The 19358-nt window shown below is 41.4% G+C and overlaps 1 protein-coding gene across 2 annotated transcripts in view; it reads right to left on the bottom strand.

Annotated features, from left to right (window-relative positions):
- Positions 1–17043: 17043 nt before the first annotated feature.
- The window catches only part of LOC120034800 (zinc finger protein 716-like), a 160295-nt gene continuing 157980 nt past the window's right edge, over positions 17044–19358 (bottom strand). Inside the window, exons 7-8 of one of the 2 annotated variants that reach the window (XM_038981423.1) lie at positions 18818–18929; positions 17044–18533 (exon numbers count right to left, since the gene is read on the bottom strand). In XM_038981423.1, coding sequence (XP_038837351.1) covers positions 17581–18533; positions 18818–18929 — 1065 coding nt within the window. In that variant the 3' untranslated portion in view covers positions 17044–17580. The remainder of the gene's footprint in view (positions 18534–18817; positions 18930–19358) is intronic. The other variant, XM_038981424.1, reaches the window with a different exon arrangement.

Raw genomic sequence — 19358 nt, 5'->3', positions numbered from 1 at the left:
TAGGTGTTTGTTAGTGAGTGGGTATGTGTAGGTATATTTACTAAATGTATATTGGTGATAAGGGTCATTCCACAAAATGAGTGCCTTTGGCATCCCTTTTACGTGGAAATTGTGCACAAGTATTACATTTTAAAAGGCCGTTATATTAAATGAAGTGCCTTTTAATATAGACCACATGGACAATTCAATAAATCAGATTTTTAATATGAATAAAGACTAGTTGTGCAAAAATTGTGCATCCTCTGTGATTTCTAGGAAGATTTTAACCCACTTAACCCCAACATTTCTCCAAGTTTTCACCATCATTGTAAAACCATAGTTATATTGTTGCTTTCACAAAGTAATTTCTGAAGCTTTTTATTTATTTCATGTTATTAGTGATTCAATTTAAACCTGTTAAACTCTGAGTGATTGTTTTGGGGCCTGTACAGGGCCCGGTGAGTGTGGGGATTACATGTTTTATTTTATTTTAATCAGAAAAACATATAATTTGAAAGCTACAGGCCTTGTCTTTTTGGAAATCTAACTCAAATCTTACTGCTGGCAATTTTATAAGAATCTCCCCCCATAAAGTCCATAAATAATGCGCTATGGACATATTCAGAGAGTATGCAGTGTAGGTCAAGTTACCAAAAGTGCAAACATTTAGTATGAATGGAAAGGGTACATACACCCTGGTCATTGTAAAGCAATGCATTTCCTTCTCCATCCATATGACCTTGTATGCATCCTCCACATGCGCCGTTTAGCTAGCTCATCGTTTACAAATAGGAAAAGTAGTTTGACGTTTTTTTTTATTTTTTATTTTTCTACACCATAGGCTGACTACTAAGGTAATTTTAAGATGTCAGGCTTGAAAATATGTTCAGGCATTTTGGCACAGTGATATCATGTGATTTTGGCAAATTTACACAAAATAAATACAGAAATACCATATTTATATAAGTATTCAGACCCTTTGCTATTAGACTCGAAATTGAGCTCAGGTGCATCATGTTTTCATTGATCATCCTTGATGTTTCTAAAACTTGATTTGAGTCCACCTGTGGTAAATTCAATTGATTGGACATGATTTGGAAAGGCACACAGTTGTCTATATAAGGTCCCACAGTTGACAGTGCATGTCAGAGCAAAAACCAAGCCATGAGGTCAAAGGAATTGTCCGTAGAGCACCAAGACAGGATTGTGTCGAAGCACAGATCTGGGGAAAGGTACCAAAAAATGTATGCAGCATTGAAGGTCCCCAAGAACACAGTCGCCTCCATCATTCTTAAATGGAAGAAGTGTGTAACCACCAAGACTCTTCCTAGAGCTGGCCGTCAAGCCAAACTGAGCAATCGGGGGAGAAGGGCCTTGGCCAGGGAGGTGACCAAAAACCGGATGGGAGAACCTTCCAGAAGGACAACCATCTCTGCAGGACTCCACCAATCAGGCCTTCATGGTAGAGTGGCCAGACAGAAGCCACTCCTCAGTAAAAAGGCACATGACAGCTTGGAGTTTGCCAAAAGGCACCTAAAGGACTCTCAGAGCAAATTACAGAGAGATCCTTGATGAAAACCTGCTCCAGAGCCTTCAGGACCTCAGACTTGAGCGAAGGTTCACCTTCCAACAGGACAACGACCCTAAGCACACAGCCTAGACAACGCAGGAGTGGCTTTCTGAATGTCCTTGACTGTCCCAGCCGAACATCTCTGGAGAGACCTGAAAATAGCTGTGCAGTGACACTCCCCATCTAACCTGACAGAGCTTGAGAGGATCTGCAGAGAAAAATGGGAGAAACTCCCCAAATACAAGTCTGCCAACCTAGTAGCGTCATACCCAAGATGACTCGATGCTGTAATCACTGCCAAAGGTGCTTCAGCAAAGTACTGAGTAAAGGGTCTGAATACTTAAGTAAATGTGATATTTCAGTTTTCATTTATTTGTATATTTTTTGGCAAAAATTTCTAACAAACTGTTTTTGCTTATGTTATTATGGGGTATTGTGTGTAACTTGAAAAACGTTTTAATCAATGTTATAAGGCTGTATCGTAACAAAATTTAGAAAATGTCATTCCTGTAAGACGAAAAATTAAGGTATGCACATTGCGCAAGCCATTCACTTTTAAAATGTCTGTGTTCCAATGAGAATTTGTGAATGTTTAGAGCACCACCATTAGGTAAAAGATCAGATTTAAAAATGGGTTTTATTTTTTATTTATTCCTTTTGGAACAGTAATTGGTGACATATTTGATCTTAAACCTGATCTCAAATCTCTTATTTTGGGGACCCACCCCCTGTACATTTAAGTTTTTGTGGTCTGCTCTATCTTGGGCTCTGTAGTAGTCATATTGTTTCTGACACCTTTATCTTAATCCCACAGTTCTTACCTTTCCATCTCTGTAGTGTAAGAACAAGACAGATCATCAACGGCAGTGTCTAACGTGTTACCATCACCAAGAGAATCAACCGTCCTCTGGCTCTGGTGAAATACCAGTAAATACTCAGAGCCAGGAGCAGGAGGACAGCCCAGTCTCCCCAGACCCAGTCTCTCTGGGTCTGGTCTGTAGTCAGATCCTATTTGTAAGAGCCTTACAGTTAAGTCTGTGTCTGTCTCTGACTTGAAGACAGCTTTTGGCGTTCCACTGACCTCTGTGATGCTGTGTTGGGTCCTGGGCAGGGGTGCGGCGGCGGTGAGGTCCTCCATGGCTTCAGGGGGCGCTCCAGCCTCTCCAGTCAGGATGTTTCTTCTGTGTCTTGGGTCCTCCTCTCCTTCAGGTCTCTCCTGCATAACCCCAGGACCTGCAGCCTCTGCAGACTGACACAAGAAGAAGATAGGTTATTCTGGTACATAAATAGAATTGGATAACAATGTTGTATGGAAGTCTCACAAGCTCCCCTATGGCAGATAACTTAGGATGTAGATGTAAGTTAAAACTTGTTTGGGATAGGGGGCAGCATTTTCACTTTTGGATGAATAGCATGCCCAGAGTTAACTGCCTCCTACTCAATCCCAGATGCTAATATATGCATATTATTATTAGTATTGGATAGAAAATACTCTGAAGTTTCTAAAACTGTTTGAATGATGTCTATGAGTATAACAGAACTCATATGGCAGGCAAAAACCTGAGAAAAAATCCAAACAGGAAGTGGGAAATGTGAGGTTTGTAATTTTTGAACTCACCCCTATCGAATACACAGTGGGATATGGGTTATTTTTCACTTCCTAAGGCTTCCACTAGATGTCAACCGTCTTTAGAACGTGGTTTCAGGCTGCTCATGTGAAGGGGGGCCGGATGGGAGCTGTTTTACTATGGGGTCTGCCTAGACCCTCGTTCTCAGTCACGCGCTTTCACTTGAGAGGTTGCTCTCGTTCCAGGGCATTCTACAGACAATGGAATTCTCTGGTTGGAACAGTATTGAACTTTTATGATAAAAACATCCTAAAGATTGATTCTATACTTAGTTTGACAAGTTTCTTCGACCTGTAATATAACTTTTTGAACGTTTCGTCCGAATGGACCAGATCGCGCTTTTGGATTGTTTACCAAACGCCCTAACAAAAGAAGCTATTGGACATAAATGGACATAAATGATGGACATTATCGAACAAAACAAGCATTTATTGTGGAACTGCGATTCCTGGGAGTGCATTCTGATGAAGATCATCAAAGGTAAGTGAATATTTATATATGAATAATATGAATAATGTTGACTACCCAACATGGCGGATATTTCTCTGGCTGGTTTGGGCTCTGAGCGCCGTTCTCAGATTATGCTTTTTCCGTAAAGTTTAAAAAAAATCTGACACAGCGGTTGCATTAAGGAGAAGTGTATCTAAAGTTTCATGTATAATAGCTGTATTTTCGTCAACATTTATTATGAGTATTTCTGTGAATTCATGTGGCTCTCTGCAATATCACTGCATGTTTTGGAACTACTAAATCTAACACGCCAATGTAAAATAAGATTTTTGGATATAAATATTAACTTTACCGAACAAAACATACATGTATTGTGTAACATGAAGTCCTATGAGTGTCATCTGATGAAGATCATCAAAGGTTAGTGATTAATTTTATCTCTATTTGTGCTTTTTGTGACTCCTCTCTTTGGCGGGAAAAATGGCTGGGTTTCGCTGTAAAGCATTTTTGAAATCAGACACTGTGGCTAGATTAACGAGAATTTTATCTTTAAAATGGTGCCTAATACTTGTATGTTCGAGAAATTTGATTTATGAGATTTCTGTTAATTTGTATTTGGCACCCTGCAATTTTATTGGCTGTTGGCGAGTAATGAACAGCTGAGGGGAGACTTTCTGAAATAAATTGGCCACATTTGATGTACTATAATTTTTTATATTACACTATGACACTAACCTCTATCACAATAACATGCTGGGTTGAGGTTCCACTCCCCTCATCTTTTGCTATGGGTTGATCATCTCTCCACGTGTTGTGTCCTGCTGGCTTTGCAAAGGTCCTGTGGCCACCTGTGAGATGTCCTTCACCTAAGAGAGGGATTGGGGGGAAAGGAGTGGTTAAGTTCATGCTCAACGCTATATTGTACACTATTGACATTAACTACGTTTACATCCACAGTTTTCATACAAGTAAAGTCATACTGCAAGGTTCCTCAACTGCGGCCCCTAAAGTTTTCTGAGCAAAATGTTTTTTTTTACATTTCATTGTGAGACATAAGACTAAAAACACCCGGAAATCAGCTCCAATTTATTTTAATTTAAGAAATCTGTTCTCAAGTATTTCCATGCAGCATACAGAGACAGGTGATCGTATACAAACGTAATTAAAGTTTAAAATGGTTATGTTTTAGTCAAACGTTTTATCTGTTTGTGCTTCTTGCGGTTAATTTGCAGTCTACAAATTATTTGTAATTCTGTTCCTGCCCCCTGACCATCCGACCAAGAAAAAAAATCTTACCGTTATAAATCACTTTCGGTAAAAATGTTACAATGTTGACAGATAATTTTTTCTACTGTGTCGGTAAAACGTATTATGCAAGAAATGGTGGTGGAAATGCCTTTATGCGAAAATATTGATATAATAACAATCATATCGAAGTTAAATTGGAGTCACGCGATTATATGGTGTGTGGTCCTCCCACTATGACTCGGGAAACCATACAGTTTAGTCAAACCATACAGTTTATTAGGCTACAGATGAAAGAAGTTATGATGAACTTCCACAGGGTGGTGAAAGTGCACGGTGATCTTGATGCTCCTTTCCAATAAATATCGAGGGTCTTATTCGGTGACATGTTGAACGGTGCTTGACTGCCTCTTATCCATAATAATCTCATTATGTAGACGAGCCTACCCGCACAGCCTTCTCGCACTGTATCTGTTGGCTAGAGCGCACGTGCTAAAACCAGAGTAGGTACATTTGCTGTTTAATTAAACAGTTTTGTGACAAAACTACCGGTCGAGTTGAAAATGTGATGGAACCACATTAACTTTTTATTCGGTACATAAAAACTTAAACGAAAGAGTAAATCGTGTGAGCACTATCACGCACTGATTTGTATCCACAACAAATCCATATGGTGGAAACACACCACTATTTTCTTTAAGCATATTTTGTAATAGTCGCATGAAAATCTGTCCCCAATTGGATGGAAACCTAGCTAGTAAAATGTATTATGCTAGCAGTGGTGGAAAAAGTACTCAATTGCTATACTTGAGTAAAAGTAAAGATAACTTAATAGAAAATAACTAAAGTAAAAGTAAAAGTCACACAGTGAAATACTTGAGTAAAAGTCTAAAGGTATCTGGCTTTAAATGTACGCTGACCAAAAATATAAACGCAACATGTAAAGTGTTGGTCCCATGTTTCATGGGCTGAAATAAAAGATCCCAGAAATGTTTCATATGCACAAAAAGCGTATTTCTCTAAAATGTTGTGCACAAATGTTTACAAGTTGTTCATTTGCTAAAATTGTCTGTGATGATATTCGTAGTCGCCACATTTGTGTTGTAAAACGTTCGAATTATACACCCAGTGGCGATCCGTCATTCATTTTGAGCCCCACACTTTTAGGTAAAAACAAATATATATATATATTTATATTATCTTTTTTGTATGACCTTTCATTGTCTGTTTATATGTAAGAACGGCCCATGTTCTGAATTCTGTCGCTGTACATTTCAAAAGTGCTGAACAAATAGTTATATTGACTATGTCCGTCGTCTCTCGCTCATTAATGTCTTAATCGAAATTACAGATTGCTTCTTATCCGCTTGTCGTCCCCTTATGCCATAGTTTGTACATCTCAATTGTCAGTAGAAACCACATTTGTTTAAGCAAGTCAGCCATATCAGTTATGTTTTTTTTAAAGGCAGTAAATGAGGCTGAATGAACTGTAGCAGTGGTAAGGTGTTGGGACTGCTGTTGGGACAGCTTTATGTAGGCCCTAACAGTTTGTGGGCACTGTTTGTCAGTGTTATAGTGCAATTAATGTATGGTGTTTTGTTGCTGCTTTGCATCCCAATTTTTTTTGTTTGCACCACCAAGATTTACATGCTAAAATCGCCACTGTAAACACCCACCCATCCACCTCGACCAACCACCCTACTTTTGTTATTGCCTTAAGTAACCATCTGTCTTATGTAATCATAATAATGTAACTGTAACAATTTTCCTCCTCTTCAGACGAGGAGTATGAAGGATCGGACCAATATGCAGCGTGGTAAGTGTCCATGATAGTTTAATAAAACTGAACACGACAAAATACAAAAATAACAAAGTGAATGATAACGAAAACCGAAACAGTCCTGAAATGTGAAATTAACACAGGAAACAATCACCCACAACACACAATGGAAAACAGGCTACCTAAATATGGCTCCCAATCAAAGACAACGATAAACAGCTGCCTCTGATTGGGAACCACACCAGGCCAAACACATAGAAAAACAACAACCTAGAAAAAAGAACATAGACTGCCCACCCTAACTCACACCCTGACCAAACTAAAATAGAGACACAAAAACGGAACTAAGGTCAGGACGTGACAGTAACATATTATACTATACTAAACAAAAACAAATGCAACATGTAAAGTGTTGCTCCCATGTTTCACGAGCTGAAATAAAAGATCCAAGACATTTTCCATATGCACAAAAAGCTTATTTCTATCAAATTTACATCCCTGTTAGTGAGCATTTCTCCTTTGCCAAGATAATCCATGCACCTCACAGGTGTGGCATATCAAGAAGCTGATTAAACAGCATTATCATGCACTCAAATGCACTCAAATGTGCAGTTTTGTCACAACACAATTCCACAGATGTCTCAAGTTGAGGCAGCATGCAATTAGTATGCTGACTGCAGGAATGTCCACAAGAGCTGTTGCCAGAGAATTTAATGTTCATTTCTCTACCATAAGCCGCCTCCAATGTCGTTTTAGAGAATTTGGCAGTATGTCCAACCGGCCCCACAACCGCAGACCATGTGTAACCACACCAGCCCAGCCCCTTCACATTTGGCTTCTTCACCTGCGGGATCGTTTCTGCACAAGCTGTCAGAAACCATCTCAGGGAAGCTCATCTGCGTGCTCGTCGTCCTCACCAGGGTCTTGACCTGACTGCAGTTTGGCGTTGTAATGGACTTCAGTGGGCAAATGCACACCATCGATGGCCAGTGGCACGTTGGAGAATTGTGCTCCTCATGGATGAATCCCAGTTTCAACTGTACCGGGCAGAAGGCAGACGTATGGCGTCGTGTGGGCGAGCGGTTTGCTGATGTCAATGTTGTGAACAGAGTGCACCGTGGTGGTGCACGTTTTGTTTTTCCCCTAGCACTACACAGCTGATTCAAATACCCAACTCCTCATCAAGCTTTGATTATTTGAATCAGCTGTTTAGAGCTAGGGCAAAATAACAAAACATGCACCCATGGGGCCCCAGGACTGAGTTTGGGAAGCCCTGGGCTGCACTTGCCAAGACCAGAGTAGGCACATTTGCTATTTAATGCAAGTACATTTTGTGTGTACCATGTCATCACGCACTTATTTTTATCAGCAAGAAGTCAGTTTGGTGGAAACACACCAGTAGCTAAATTTCCCTCCAATTGGCAAAAGATTATTCTAGAACCCGCAAAAAGAAAATATGCGCATTTTCCCACCAGTGATGTTTCCACCAAATGAACTTGTCGTGGATAAAAATCTGTGCGTGATAAGTGCACACAATGTACTTTTTCGTAAGTGTAAGTTTATATGTACTGAATAAAAATCTAACGTTCAATATGTTTACATCACCTTTTCAACTCTACCGATAGTTTTGTCACAGAAACTTTTGCTTTAAATAAAAAATTTGCCTACTCTGGTCTAGGTACATGCACTCCAGCTAACACATATACAGTGCAAGAAAATGTGTATTTGGCAAACGGCAGTCAAGCATGGATCACCACAACACCAGAATAAGACCCTCGATATTTATTGTAAAGCAGCATCAAGCTCATCACCGTGCACTTTCACCACCGTGTGAATTTATTTCATCTGTAGCCTAATAAACTGCATGGTTTCCTGAGTTCTAGTGGGAGGACCACACCATATCTTTGCGTGACTCCAAGTTTACCTCGATATGATGGTTATTATATCACGATCTGCGCTGTAAATGAGAACGTGTTCTCAGTCAATTTACCTGTTAAAATAACGTTAAAATAAAAATAAATAAATAAATAATGGCGTACCACCGCGATTTCGCTCATAATAAATTTTACCGACACAAAAAGATCCCACCATGTCAAAATAACAAATTATCTGTTGGTATTTATACAATTTAACCGAGACGTAATGTTTTCATCACAGCGGTCATTATTATTTTTTTAATATGGTAGATCTATGACTTTACTCGCATAAAAACTGGATGGAAACAAGATAGTGTTGGGAAAATGCGCATATTTTCTTTAGGCTTATTTTTTTGAACATTTGCATGAAAATCTGTCGCTAATTGGATGGAAACCTTCTGTCTACAATTGGCAAGGGTGTAAGGTAACACCTACCATAACTTATTGGTATACTATTTATTGATTTATTATGTTCCATGCATCGCATTCTTTAAATTGAGTGTGATTATCGGAAATTCAGGGGAATGGGGAGACAGCTCCTTGCAAAATGTACCTCTTGCCATTCGTCTACTGAGACGACTGGCGAGCACGCGCTCCTGCGTTGTCTTCTCTGCACGTTCCCGTGCCACGTTCAGTTCCAGTAGTTGAAGTGTCCTCCGCAATTCCCTGTTTTCTTTCTGGCTTTGAGTTATTTCCAAACGAAAGACTGCATAGTCGTCGTCTACGAGTTTACATATATCTGCCACGGCCGCATTCGCTAGCACCTCCATGATGGAGGCTATTTGAGTGTGAAAAACCATAAAGTTAGCCATTGTTAGCTAACGTTAGCAGCTAGCAAGCGTATAACGCGTATCAACCAAGTCCTGTCTCCAACGCGAATTAAAGACTACATGGGGTAAGTATGTGATGCTGTGCAGTTAAATTAATCATATATTCAGTTCCATGGTGTTTAATAAAGGTCTAAATAACAACAATAAAACCGCTAACATGGAAATTGTTCTTGGTCATTATTTACTTCGGTTAATACTGAAGAGAAAGGATGTTATTGGTTGGCGTCATAGCTCAAAGGGCGTGACTAAATAAAACGTGTATGTGCGCTGTTCTTATCTTGCGTTCAAAATAACTGGGATCTCGGAAAAATACGAGGTCAAATCCTGACGTCAGTGATTTTCAGGTCGGAAAGTCGGAGCTCGAGAAAGAGGGCCGAGTTCCCGAGTTGGAATTCCGAGTTGGAATTCCGAGTTGGAATTCCGAGTTGGAATTCCGAGTTGGATGACCGTTCAAATTGCTGTGGCCCTTCTAGACAACCATCCCACCCACTCACTCATTGTTTCTGTTTCAATGTAAGTCAATGAAGTAGGCCAGACCCAGATGCAATCTCATTGTCTATGGGAGCCACCCCGTTAAGTAGACAGTAACAACCATTTTTTTTCTATGGCAAACTGCCTGAGTGAATTATCTTCATTTATCCAGCATCTTTGATTACACATAAAACCTATTCATGATCAGTATCTTTCAAGCTCAGAGCCGACTTGCTTAGAAAAAAGTACCATAAATTATCTAAAAAATAATGGGTTATTAAGGTGTTATAAAGAAGGACATATTTGTTATGAATAGAACATAGGCAAAACCAAATTCAGAGGGGAATATAGTGTTACACTTTAATATCAGTGTTTCAGCTATGCCAGCACACCAAACAACAAGTCCGTATCATGTGAGCATACCCAGATGCTCAACTGAGGGATTTAGTAGTCACAAAAACCCTCATAACCCAAGACACTTCACATGATAACTATAAAACCAAAGAATGGTATCCAGATATTCCCTGCGTAAAGCATAACCCACACTGCTGCAATTTCCCCCCGTTGTGGACACTCCTATGTCTGATAAGGTTACTCAGTAGGAAGGAGAAATTCTTGCAGCTCACTTTAAGGGCCTCTTCTTGGTGTGAACGGTCTGGTGCAGCTTCACATATTTCACCTTAGCGAAGCGCTTCCCACACGTGAGGCAGGCGTACGGCTTGTCAGCGTCCTTCCTAATATTCGGCCTCCCATGTTATGACACCAGAGGAGGTAGAAGCCGGTAGTGTTTGAGCTCCCTCCTTGACCTCTAGCCATTGTTTGGGTGTTGTTGGGATTGTGTGTACTGTGTTATAGGCTAGGTAACTCTTGTGGTGAATGTCCATCCTGACCCTGTCTGTATTGGTGGGGTAACCATGAGGTAGTTGAGGAAGGCTAGACCCAGGCCCAGGCTTTCTATGAACCCAGTCACCAGATGAGATCCTGAAGGAGAAGACAGACTGGCTGATAGACTACCGCCAGGAGGGTCATCCACCTCGCTCTGTGAAGGCTGAAGCCCAGGGTGACCTGCTCTGTTCATCATGGATACTGCAGTGTTTGTATCATATCAGCTCCTCTATCAGCTCCATCCCTGCACTGAGACTGTGAAGAGAAGGGTTTGGGCTGCAGACTGGATCCTTGACTGGAGCCTCAGTCAGGGAGGTGTTTCTTACAGAATAAATATGAAAAGCATATGCATAAGCAATTAAAAGGGGAACAGTTAGGAGCTTATAGGAACATTATCAGGCCAAAGTTGGACACAACATTTCACGTGATACAAGACTGAATCCCAAAATTACTGTTTTTACATTTACTGCACTTTTCACCGCATTTGTTGATAACGAAATCTGAAAATACTCTGGATACATTCATTAACACGATAAGAATATTCCTGGAAAATGTGGGGTAGGTGCAACATAAGACCAAAAAATGACAAGGGTTTAAGTGAGGACTAACTGGTGACTCCAAGCGGCCACACATCTCTCCAAAGTGTGCACTTTCATGACACAAAGTCGTCAACTATGAGGTGCTTTTGTTTTAGCTCTCCTAGCTGTGCCGTTGAGGAACTAGAGCAAGGAGACTTGTAGTTGTTTTGTTTGGAACACAGCCCTGCATCCCCGACATCACACAATTACTGTTGTTTATGCTATCCAAAAACAGCCCATTTTATATTTCAGTCTGGGTCAGGTCATTTGAAAGCTTGTTCTATTGCCAACATGACTAGCTAAGTTATAGGGTACAATCTTAGTGTTAAGGTTTCACAGGGCAATTCAGAGAAACGGGTTGTAATTGTATAGATATAGAAAGGAGTCATGGGTGCATTCAGGTGCGTGTTTCGTGACACATTTTCTTCACAATAGACAGACTCATTCTGTTCAGAACAACCCAGGGTATGATGCCATGTCATCTAGTAAATGTACATCAAACATAGTGATCATAAATGTTCACAGTGTTTATGACATGAATTTGATGACATGGAAATGTGAAGAGCACGTCTGGACTCACAGGTTTTTGACTTGCTAGTATGACATCAAAGCAGTATTTATTATAATCCTCAACGTCTCATCTTTCAGAATACATTGAGACCTCTTAATTCACAGCATTTCCCTCAAACAAAAAATCAGCAAAAGTTGCCCAATTAGCGGGAGGGATGGGGGCAACTTCTTGTCGCGTGTGGTGCTCAAGTTTAGAACAGCTGTCATTCAAAACCCATCCAGCGCTGTGAAGCGCAGAGCCTGAGCTCTTGACGTCATTTACAGCATTTTACTGTACAGACAATGCTTATCATTTTTTTTTGTTTACCCCCTTTTTCTCCCCAATTTTGTGATATCCAATTACGATCTTGTATCATCGCTGCAACTCCACAACGGACTCTGGAGAGGTGAAGGTCAAGTCATGCGTCCTCCGAAACATGACCCACTAAACTGCGCTTCTTAACACCCGCCCGCTTAACCCGGAAGCCAGCTGCACCAATGTGTCGGAGGAAACACCGCTCAACTGACGACCGCTGTCAGCCTGCAGGCGCCCGGCCTGCCACAAGGAGTCGCTAGAGCACGATGAGCCAAGTAAAGCCCCCCGGCCATCACCATATCATCTACTCTGCCTTATCATACTCATTCTTTCCTCAGTTCACCTCATCTAGTTTCCTACTACATCCAAATACAACAGAATTAACTACAAACAAACTAACTAGTAATACATTACATGTTTAGTTTATTAGGATCCCGATTAGCTACTGCACATGCATCAGCTACTCTTCCTGGGGTCCACATAAAACATACAAATACATGACAAAGTACAGAACTGTAATAGACAAGAACTAAATAAGTTGTTACATTCAACAAAAAACAAAAATGAAAACGTAAGAATTAGAGTGCCTTCTGAAAGTATTCCGACCCCTTGACCTTTCCCACATTTTGTTACATTACAGCCTTATTCTGAAATGTATTCAATTGTTTTCCCCCCTCATCAATCTACACACAATAACCCATAATGACAAAGCAAAAATAGGTTTTTAGAATTTTTTGCTAATTTATTAAAATAACTAAATGGAAATAGTCAGACCCTTTACTCAGTTCTTTATTGAAGCACCTTTGGCAGCGATTACAGTATTGAGTCTTCTTGGGTATGACGCTACAAGCTTGGCACACCTGTATTTGGGAAGTTTCTCCAATTCTTCTCTGGTGGAGATCCTCTCAAGCTCTGTCAGGTTGGATGGGGAGCGTTGCTGCACAGCTACTTTCAGGTCTCCAGAGATGTTAGATCGGGTTCAAGTCCGGGCTCTGGCTAGGCCACTCAAGGACATTCAGAGACTTGTCCCAAAGCGTTGACTTGGCTGTGTGGTTAGCGTCGTTGTCCTGTTGGAAGGTGAACCTTCGCACCAGTTTGAGGTCCTGAGTGCTCTGGAGCAGGTTTTCATCAAGGATCTCTCTGTACTTTGCTCTGTTTATCTTCGCCTCGATCCTGACTAGTCTCTCAGTCTCTGCTGCTGAAAAATATCTCCACAGCATGATGCTGCCACCACAATGCTTCACCGTAGGGATGGTGCCAGGTTTCCTCCAAGCGGGCTGTCATGTGCTTTTTACTGAGGAGTGGCTTCTGTCTGGCCACTCTACCATAAAGGCCTGACTGGTGGAGTGCTGCAGAGATGGTTGTCCTTCTGGAAGGTTCTCCCATCAATACAAAGGAACTCTAGAGCTCTATCAGAATGACCATCGGGTTCTTGGTCACATCCCTGACCAAGGCTTTTTTCGCACAATTGCTCAGTTTGGCCGGGCGGCCAGCTCTAGGAAGAGTCATGGTGGTTCTAAACTTCTTCCATTTAAGAATGATGAAGGCCACCGTGTCCTTGGGGATCTTCAATGCTACAGAAATATTTTGTTACCCTTCCTGTCTCGGAGCTCTACGGACAATTCCTCCAACCTCGTGGCTTGCCTTTTCTAATCAGCTCCAATCAATTGAATTTGATGAAGAAACCCATAGTGGTGTGTCTGGTGGGGTATGTATGTCTGTTTGAAGTGTATGCAAATACATTATACAAGTGTTTAGGCATTTCCAACACACAAATGTTTATTAAAAGGACTAGAAGAGAAGTAGTCAATTTCTTCTCAACCCTCAACCATGACAGACTATCATGCATGCTGTTGATGTTAGTTCTGTGTGTGAAGTTAAGGGCAAGGCGTGCTGCTTTGTTTTGAGCCAGCTGCAGCTTTGCTAGGTCTTTCTTTACTGCACCTGACCATATTACCTGACAGTAATCAAGATGGGACAAGATCAAAGCCTGAACAAATAGTACAGTTGATCTTTGTGTCAATAATGCAGAACATGTTTTTATAACATACATACATACCTCTCCCCATCTTCACAACTTTGTCAATATATATACACTCCCGTTCAAAAGTTTGGGGTCACTTAGAAATGTCCTTGTTTTTTAAATAAAAGCAAATTTTTGGTCCATTTAAAATAACATCAAATTGATCAGAATTACAGTGTAGGTATTGTTAATGTTGTAAATGACTATTGTACCTGGAAACGCCAGATTTTTTATGGAATATATACATAGGTGTTCAGATGCCCATTATCAGCAACCATCACTCCTGTGTTCCAATGGCACTTTGTGTTAGCTAATCCAAGTTGATCATTTTAAAAGGCTAATTGATCATTAGAAAACCCTTTTGCAATTATGTTAGCACAGCTGAAAACTGTTGTTCTGATTTAAAGAAGCAATAAAACTGTCCTTCTTTAGGCTAGTTGAGTATCTGGAGCATCAGCATTTGTAGTTTCAATTACAGGCTCAAAATGGCCAGAAACAAAGAACTTTCTTCTGAAACTTGTCAGTCTATTCTTGTTCTGAGAAATGAAGGCTATTCCATGTGAGAAATTCCCAAGAAACTGAAGATCTCGTACAACGCTGTGTACTACTCCCTTCACAGAACAGCGCAAACTGGCTCTAACCAGAATAGAAAGAGGAGTGGGAGGCCCCGGTGCACAACTGAGCAAGAAGACAAGTACATTAGCGTGTCTAATTTGAGAAACAGACGCCTTACAAGTCCTCAACTGGCAGCTTCATTAAATAGTACCCGCAAAACACCACTCTCAACGTCAACAGTGAAGAGGCGACTCCGGGATGCTGGCCTTCAAAAAATGCGCTTTTCTTTCAAAAACAAGGACATTTCTAAGTGACCCCAAACGTTTGAATGATACTGTATATATATTTTTTTAACCCTTATTTAACTAGGCAAGTCAGTTAAGAACAAATTCTTATTTACAATGACAGCCTACACCGGCCAAACCCGGGCCAATTGTGCACCGCCCTATGGGACTCTCAATCATGGCCGGTTGTGATACAGCCTGGATTCAAACCAGGGTGTCTGTAGTGACGCTTCGAGCACTGAGATGCAGCCACTTACACCGCTGTGCCCCTCGGGAGCCCAAATATGACTTGACCATGATAACTGACCATCCAATGTTACTCCTAGTAGTTCAGCTTCTTCAACTCGTCCAATGGTCACACTCTTTATGCACAACTTCAGTTGAGGTTTAGGTCTAAGAGAATGCTTTGAACCAAATACAATGCTTTTTGTTGTAGACGTATTTATGACCAGTGTATTGTTAATTACCCATTCTGACACTGACTAACTACTTGTGAAGAGTCTCAGTGAGCTTACTGGCTGTAGGTGCCGATGTGTAGAGTGTGCAATCATCAGCATACATTGTCCTTTTAGACAAGTGGCAAATCATTTGTAAAAATGGAGTAACGGCCCAAGGCAACTGCCCTGAGGGATACAGCACTGTACATATCTGATGTTAGAGAAGCTACCATTGAAGAATACTCTGAGTTCTATTGGATAAGTAACTCTCCAACCATATGATGGCAGGTGATGTTAAGCCAAAACAAGTGAGGTTTTTCAGTAACAAATTATGATCAATAACATCAAATGCAACATTGAAATCTAATACAGCTCCAACTATCATCTTATTATCCATTTATTTTAGCCAATCATCAGTAATCTGAGTCACTGCAGTACAAGTTGAGTGCCTTTCCCTATATGCATGCTGAAAGTCAGTAGTTAACTTGTTCTTTAAAGAATATACTGAACACAAATATAAACGCAACATGTAAATTGTTGGTCCCATTTCTCATGAGCTGGAATAAAAGATCCCAGAAATGTTCCATAGGCACAAAACGTTTATTTCTCTCAAATTTTGTGCAAAAATGTGTTTACATCCCTGTTAGTGAGCATTTCTCCTTTGCCAAGGCATATCAAAAACCTTGTGCTGGGGACAATAAAAGGCCTCTCATACAACACAATGCCACCAATGTCTCAAGTTTTACAGGGAGCTTGCAATTGGCATGCTGACTGCAGGAATGTCCACCAGAGCTGTTGCCAGAGAATTGAATGTTCGTTTCTCTACCAAAAACCTGCCTCTGTTGTTTTTAAAGAATTTGGCAGTACGTCCAACTACCCTCACAACCGCAGACCACGTGTAACCACACGAGCCCAGGACCTCCACATCCGGCTTCTTCACCTGCGGGATGGTCTGAGACCAGCCACCTGGACAGCTGATTAAACTGTGGGTTTGCACAACCGAAGAATTTCTGCACAAATTGTCAGAAAACGTCTCAGCGAAGCTCATCTGCATGCTCTTCATCCTCACCAGGGTCTTGACCTGACTGCAGTTCGGCCTCTTAACCAACTTGGCCACTGGCACCCAGGAGAAGTGTGCTCTTCATGGATAAATTCTGGTTTCAACTGTACCGGGCAGATGGCGTGTACGGCGTCATGTGGGCGAGCGTTTAGCTGATGTCAGCGTTGTGAACAGAGTCTCCAATTAGGGTGTAATCAGCCAACAATGTCTCTGGATTTTCCCTCAGCAGTTTTAGTTTGTGATACTGTTTATAATGTTCAGAGTTTTTCTCTGCTGGTAGATCAAATGGAATATGCCAAGCTCCTGCTACTGTTGACATTGTTATTTTTAGAATTTTAATATTTATGCATGTCAGTGGAGGCTGGCGGGAGGAGCTATAGGAGGACCAACTCATTGTAATGGCTGGAGTGGAATAAAGGAATGGTGTCAAACATGGTTTCCATATGTTTGATACCGTTCCATATATTCCATTCCAGCCATTACAATGAGTCGGTCCTCCTATAGCTCCTCTCACCAGCATCCACTGATGCATGTAACAGTTTTAAATAATGCACTATTTAGTGTAATTAACACTGTACACACCAATTACATTGTCCAGAACAATCCTACCTCTCCTGTGTGTTTTTGTTTGTTGGTTGACTTTCCAATGTCTTGTACCGTCTTTCCTTTAGAAATCCTCCAAATCAATTCCTTTTTTCTGTTTGTTTTATCCTCTATTTCTCCTCCTTCTCTTGTCCTGATGCCCTAGGCCCTCAATCCTGCCCTTGTTGCCTCTTGCCAGATGATCAAGATGACTTAGTAGACTAGCTAGTCTTTAGAGCCAGGTTGATCATTCTCTCAAAAATCTCTCTCAAAATCAAACAATCTTCTCAAAGGAAAAACATTTACTAACATCTCCAGAGGTGGAGAACACAGCACTGCATTGAAACAACCAAACACAAAATCATTTAACAAAAATAATACAATTTTACGAGGAGCTCTCCCTAACTGCTGCTGCTCAGTTAGATTATGATGTCACTATACTCTATACATGGGCCATGTGCATTTTCTGCTGGTGTATCCTGAGGCAGCTCCTCTCTGAGAACCTCTTCCCGCACTGCGTACAGGCAAACGCACTCTCTCCTGTGTGGACCTTCAGGTGCATCTTCAGCCGCTGCTGGCGGGAGAACCTCTTCTCACACTGGGTACAGCTGTATGGTTTCTCCCCTGTGTGGACCTTTTGGTGCCTCTTCAGGTTGAATGAGTGGGAAAAACTGGCCCGGCACAGGTGGCAGCTGAATGGTTTCTCCCCTGTGTGCATCCTCTGGTGCCTCTTCAGGCTGGATGAGTGTGAAAAACTGGCCTGGCAAAGGTGGCAGCTGAATGGTTTCTCTCCTGTGTGTATCCTCTTGTGGATCTCCACCTGTTTGGGGAAACTGAAGGCTTTCCCACAGAATGAACACGGGAAGTGCTTCTCTTTGCCACCGTATCTACTGATAGCATTACTACTACTGTCATTGGTCATCGGGCTTGTGTAGCCATTTAGTGTTGAGGCACTGGCATTGTCCGAGGTCTGGTTTAACATTAGGAGAGTGTGAGGAGGACGAAGGCCAGGGAGTGTCTGTGTTGTCGCAGGGTCCATGTTCCAGTTGATAGATCCTATAGAAGGCAGGCTGAAGGCAGCACCTGTTAGGTGGTTAACCTGAGGTGCCATCAGTCTCTCTGAATCACAACTATAGGAGGAGGACGGAGCATCGCTAGCCGAGTCTTTGTCTGTTCTCTCCAGCCACATACGGACACCTCCCCGACCCTGCAGACCAAATCTACACCTCGCCCTGCTTTCGGCTGTCTGTTTCTGATTATGGTTAACAGTGTTGTTCCCTAGCCCAGAGATGAGGACACTGTCCCATCCAATGACCTCCGCTTGGCCATTGGCTGCACATGTCTGGGAATCCAAGATGGCCGCCCAGTCTCCTCTGTTATCCTCCAGCCAACCACCTGCAGGAAGAGGTTAGAAAGTAGATTTTTTTTTTTTTAAGTCAATAACCTGGTCAAGTTCATTTATTATGTCTGCGTTTGTATGCAAACATAAGTTGTACTGATTTCATTTTATGAATTAAGAAAAACAAAACAATTGCCAGGTGCATTACTGTATGGAGACTATATGCATTGTTTTACGTCAGATAGTGAGACCATTCCTCCAGCACTGATGAGGGATGGGCCTTGCATAGAAGCGATGCTACCTGTCGGAAGACAATGGGCTATATGCATTTCTCCCTTACTTTGCTCCCCCATTTTTTGTCCACTCTGCAGATCAATGCTCTCTGGTCCGTCTTCCATTGTCTTTGCTTTTACCAGCAGCAGATCAGGCTTCCCATCCTCCATGTCTACTGACTGTAAGAGATACAGAGTGAGAGGATGTTGGATCAAGACATCTGATATGAGCACCCTGCTATAGAGCATCTTCTGATTGGACAATGAAGGAAGGCTATGAGTACTATGCAAACATGTTTGCTGATTTGATACTATGCAGAGATGTTAGTTTACTTTGATTAGATGAGGTCTTATCTGCACTATCTGCTATAGATTCTAAGAAATCATTAGGCGCTGACAATCTGGATCCATATTTACTCAAGTGTGCGGCATCTATTATTGCTGGTGTAGTGACGCATATTTTTAATCAAACATTTGTCATAGGAAAGATTCCTAAATCTTGGAAAACAGCTTTTGTTTTACCACTCCTCAAGGGAGGTGATGGGTAGTGAATTGGATAATTATCGGCCCATCTCTAAGCTCTCCTGTTTGGCAAAAATTCTAGAGTCA

This window comes from Salvelinus namaycush, chromosome 42 (genome assembly GCF_016432855.1).
Source record: "Salvelinus namaycush isolate Seneca chromosome 42, SaNama_1.0, whole genome shotgun sequence".
Taxonomy (NCBI): Eukaryota; Metazoa; Chordata; class Actinopteri; order Salmoniformes; family Salmonidae; genus Salvelinus; species Salvelinus namaycush.
This window is presented reverse-complemented; position numbering and strand designations above follow the sequence as displayed.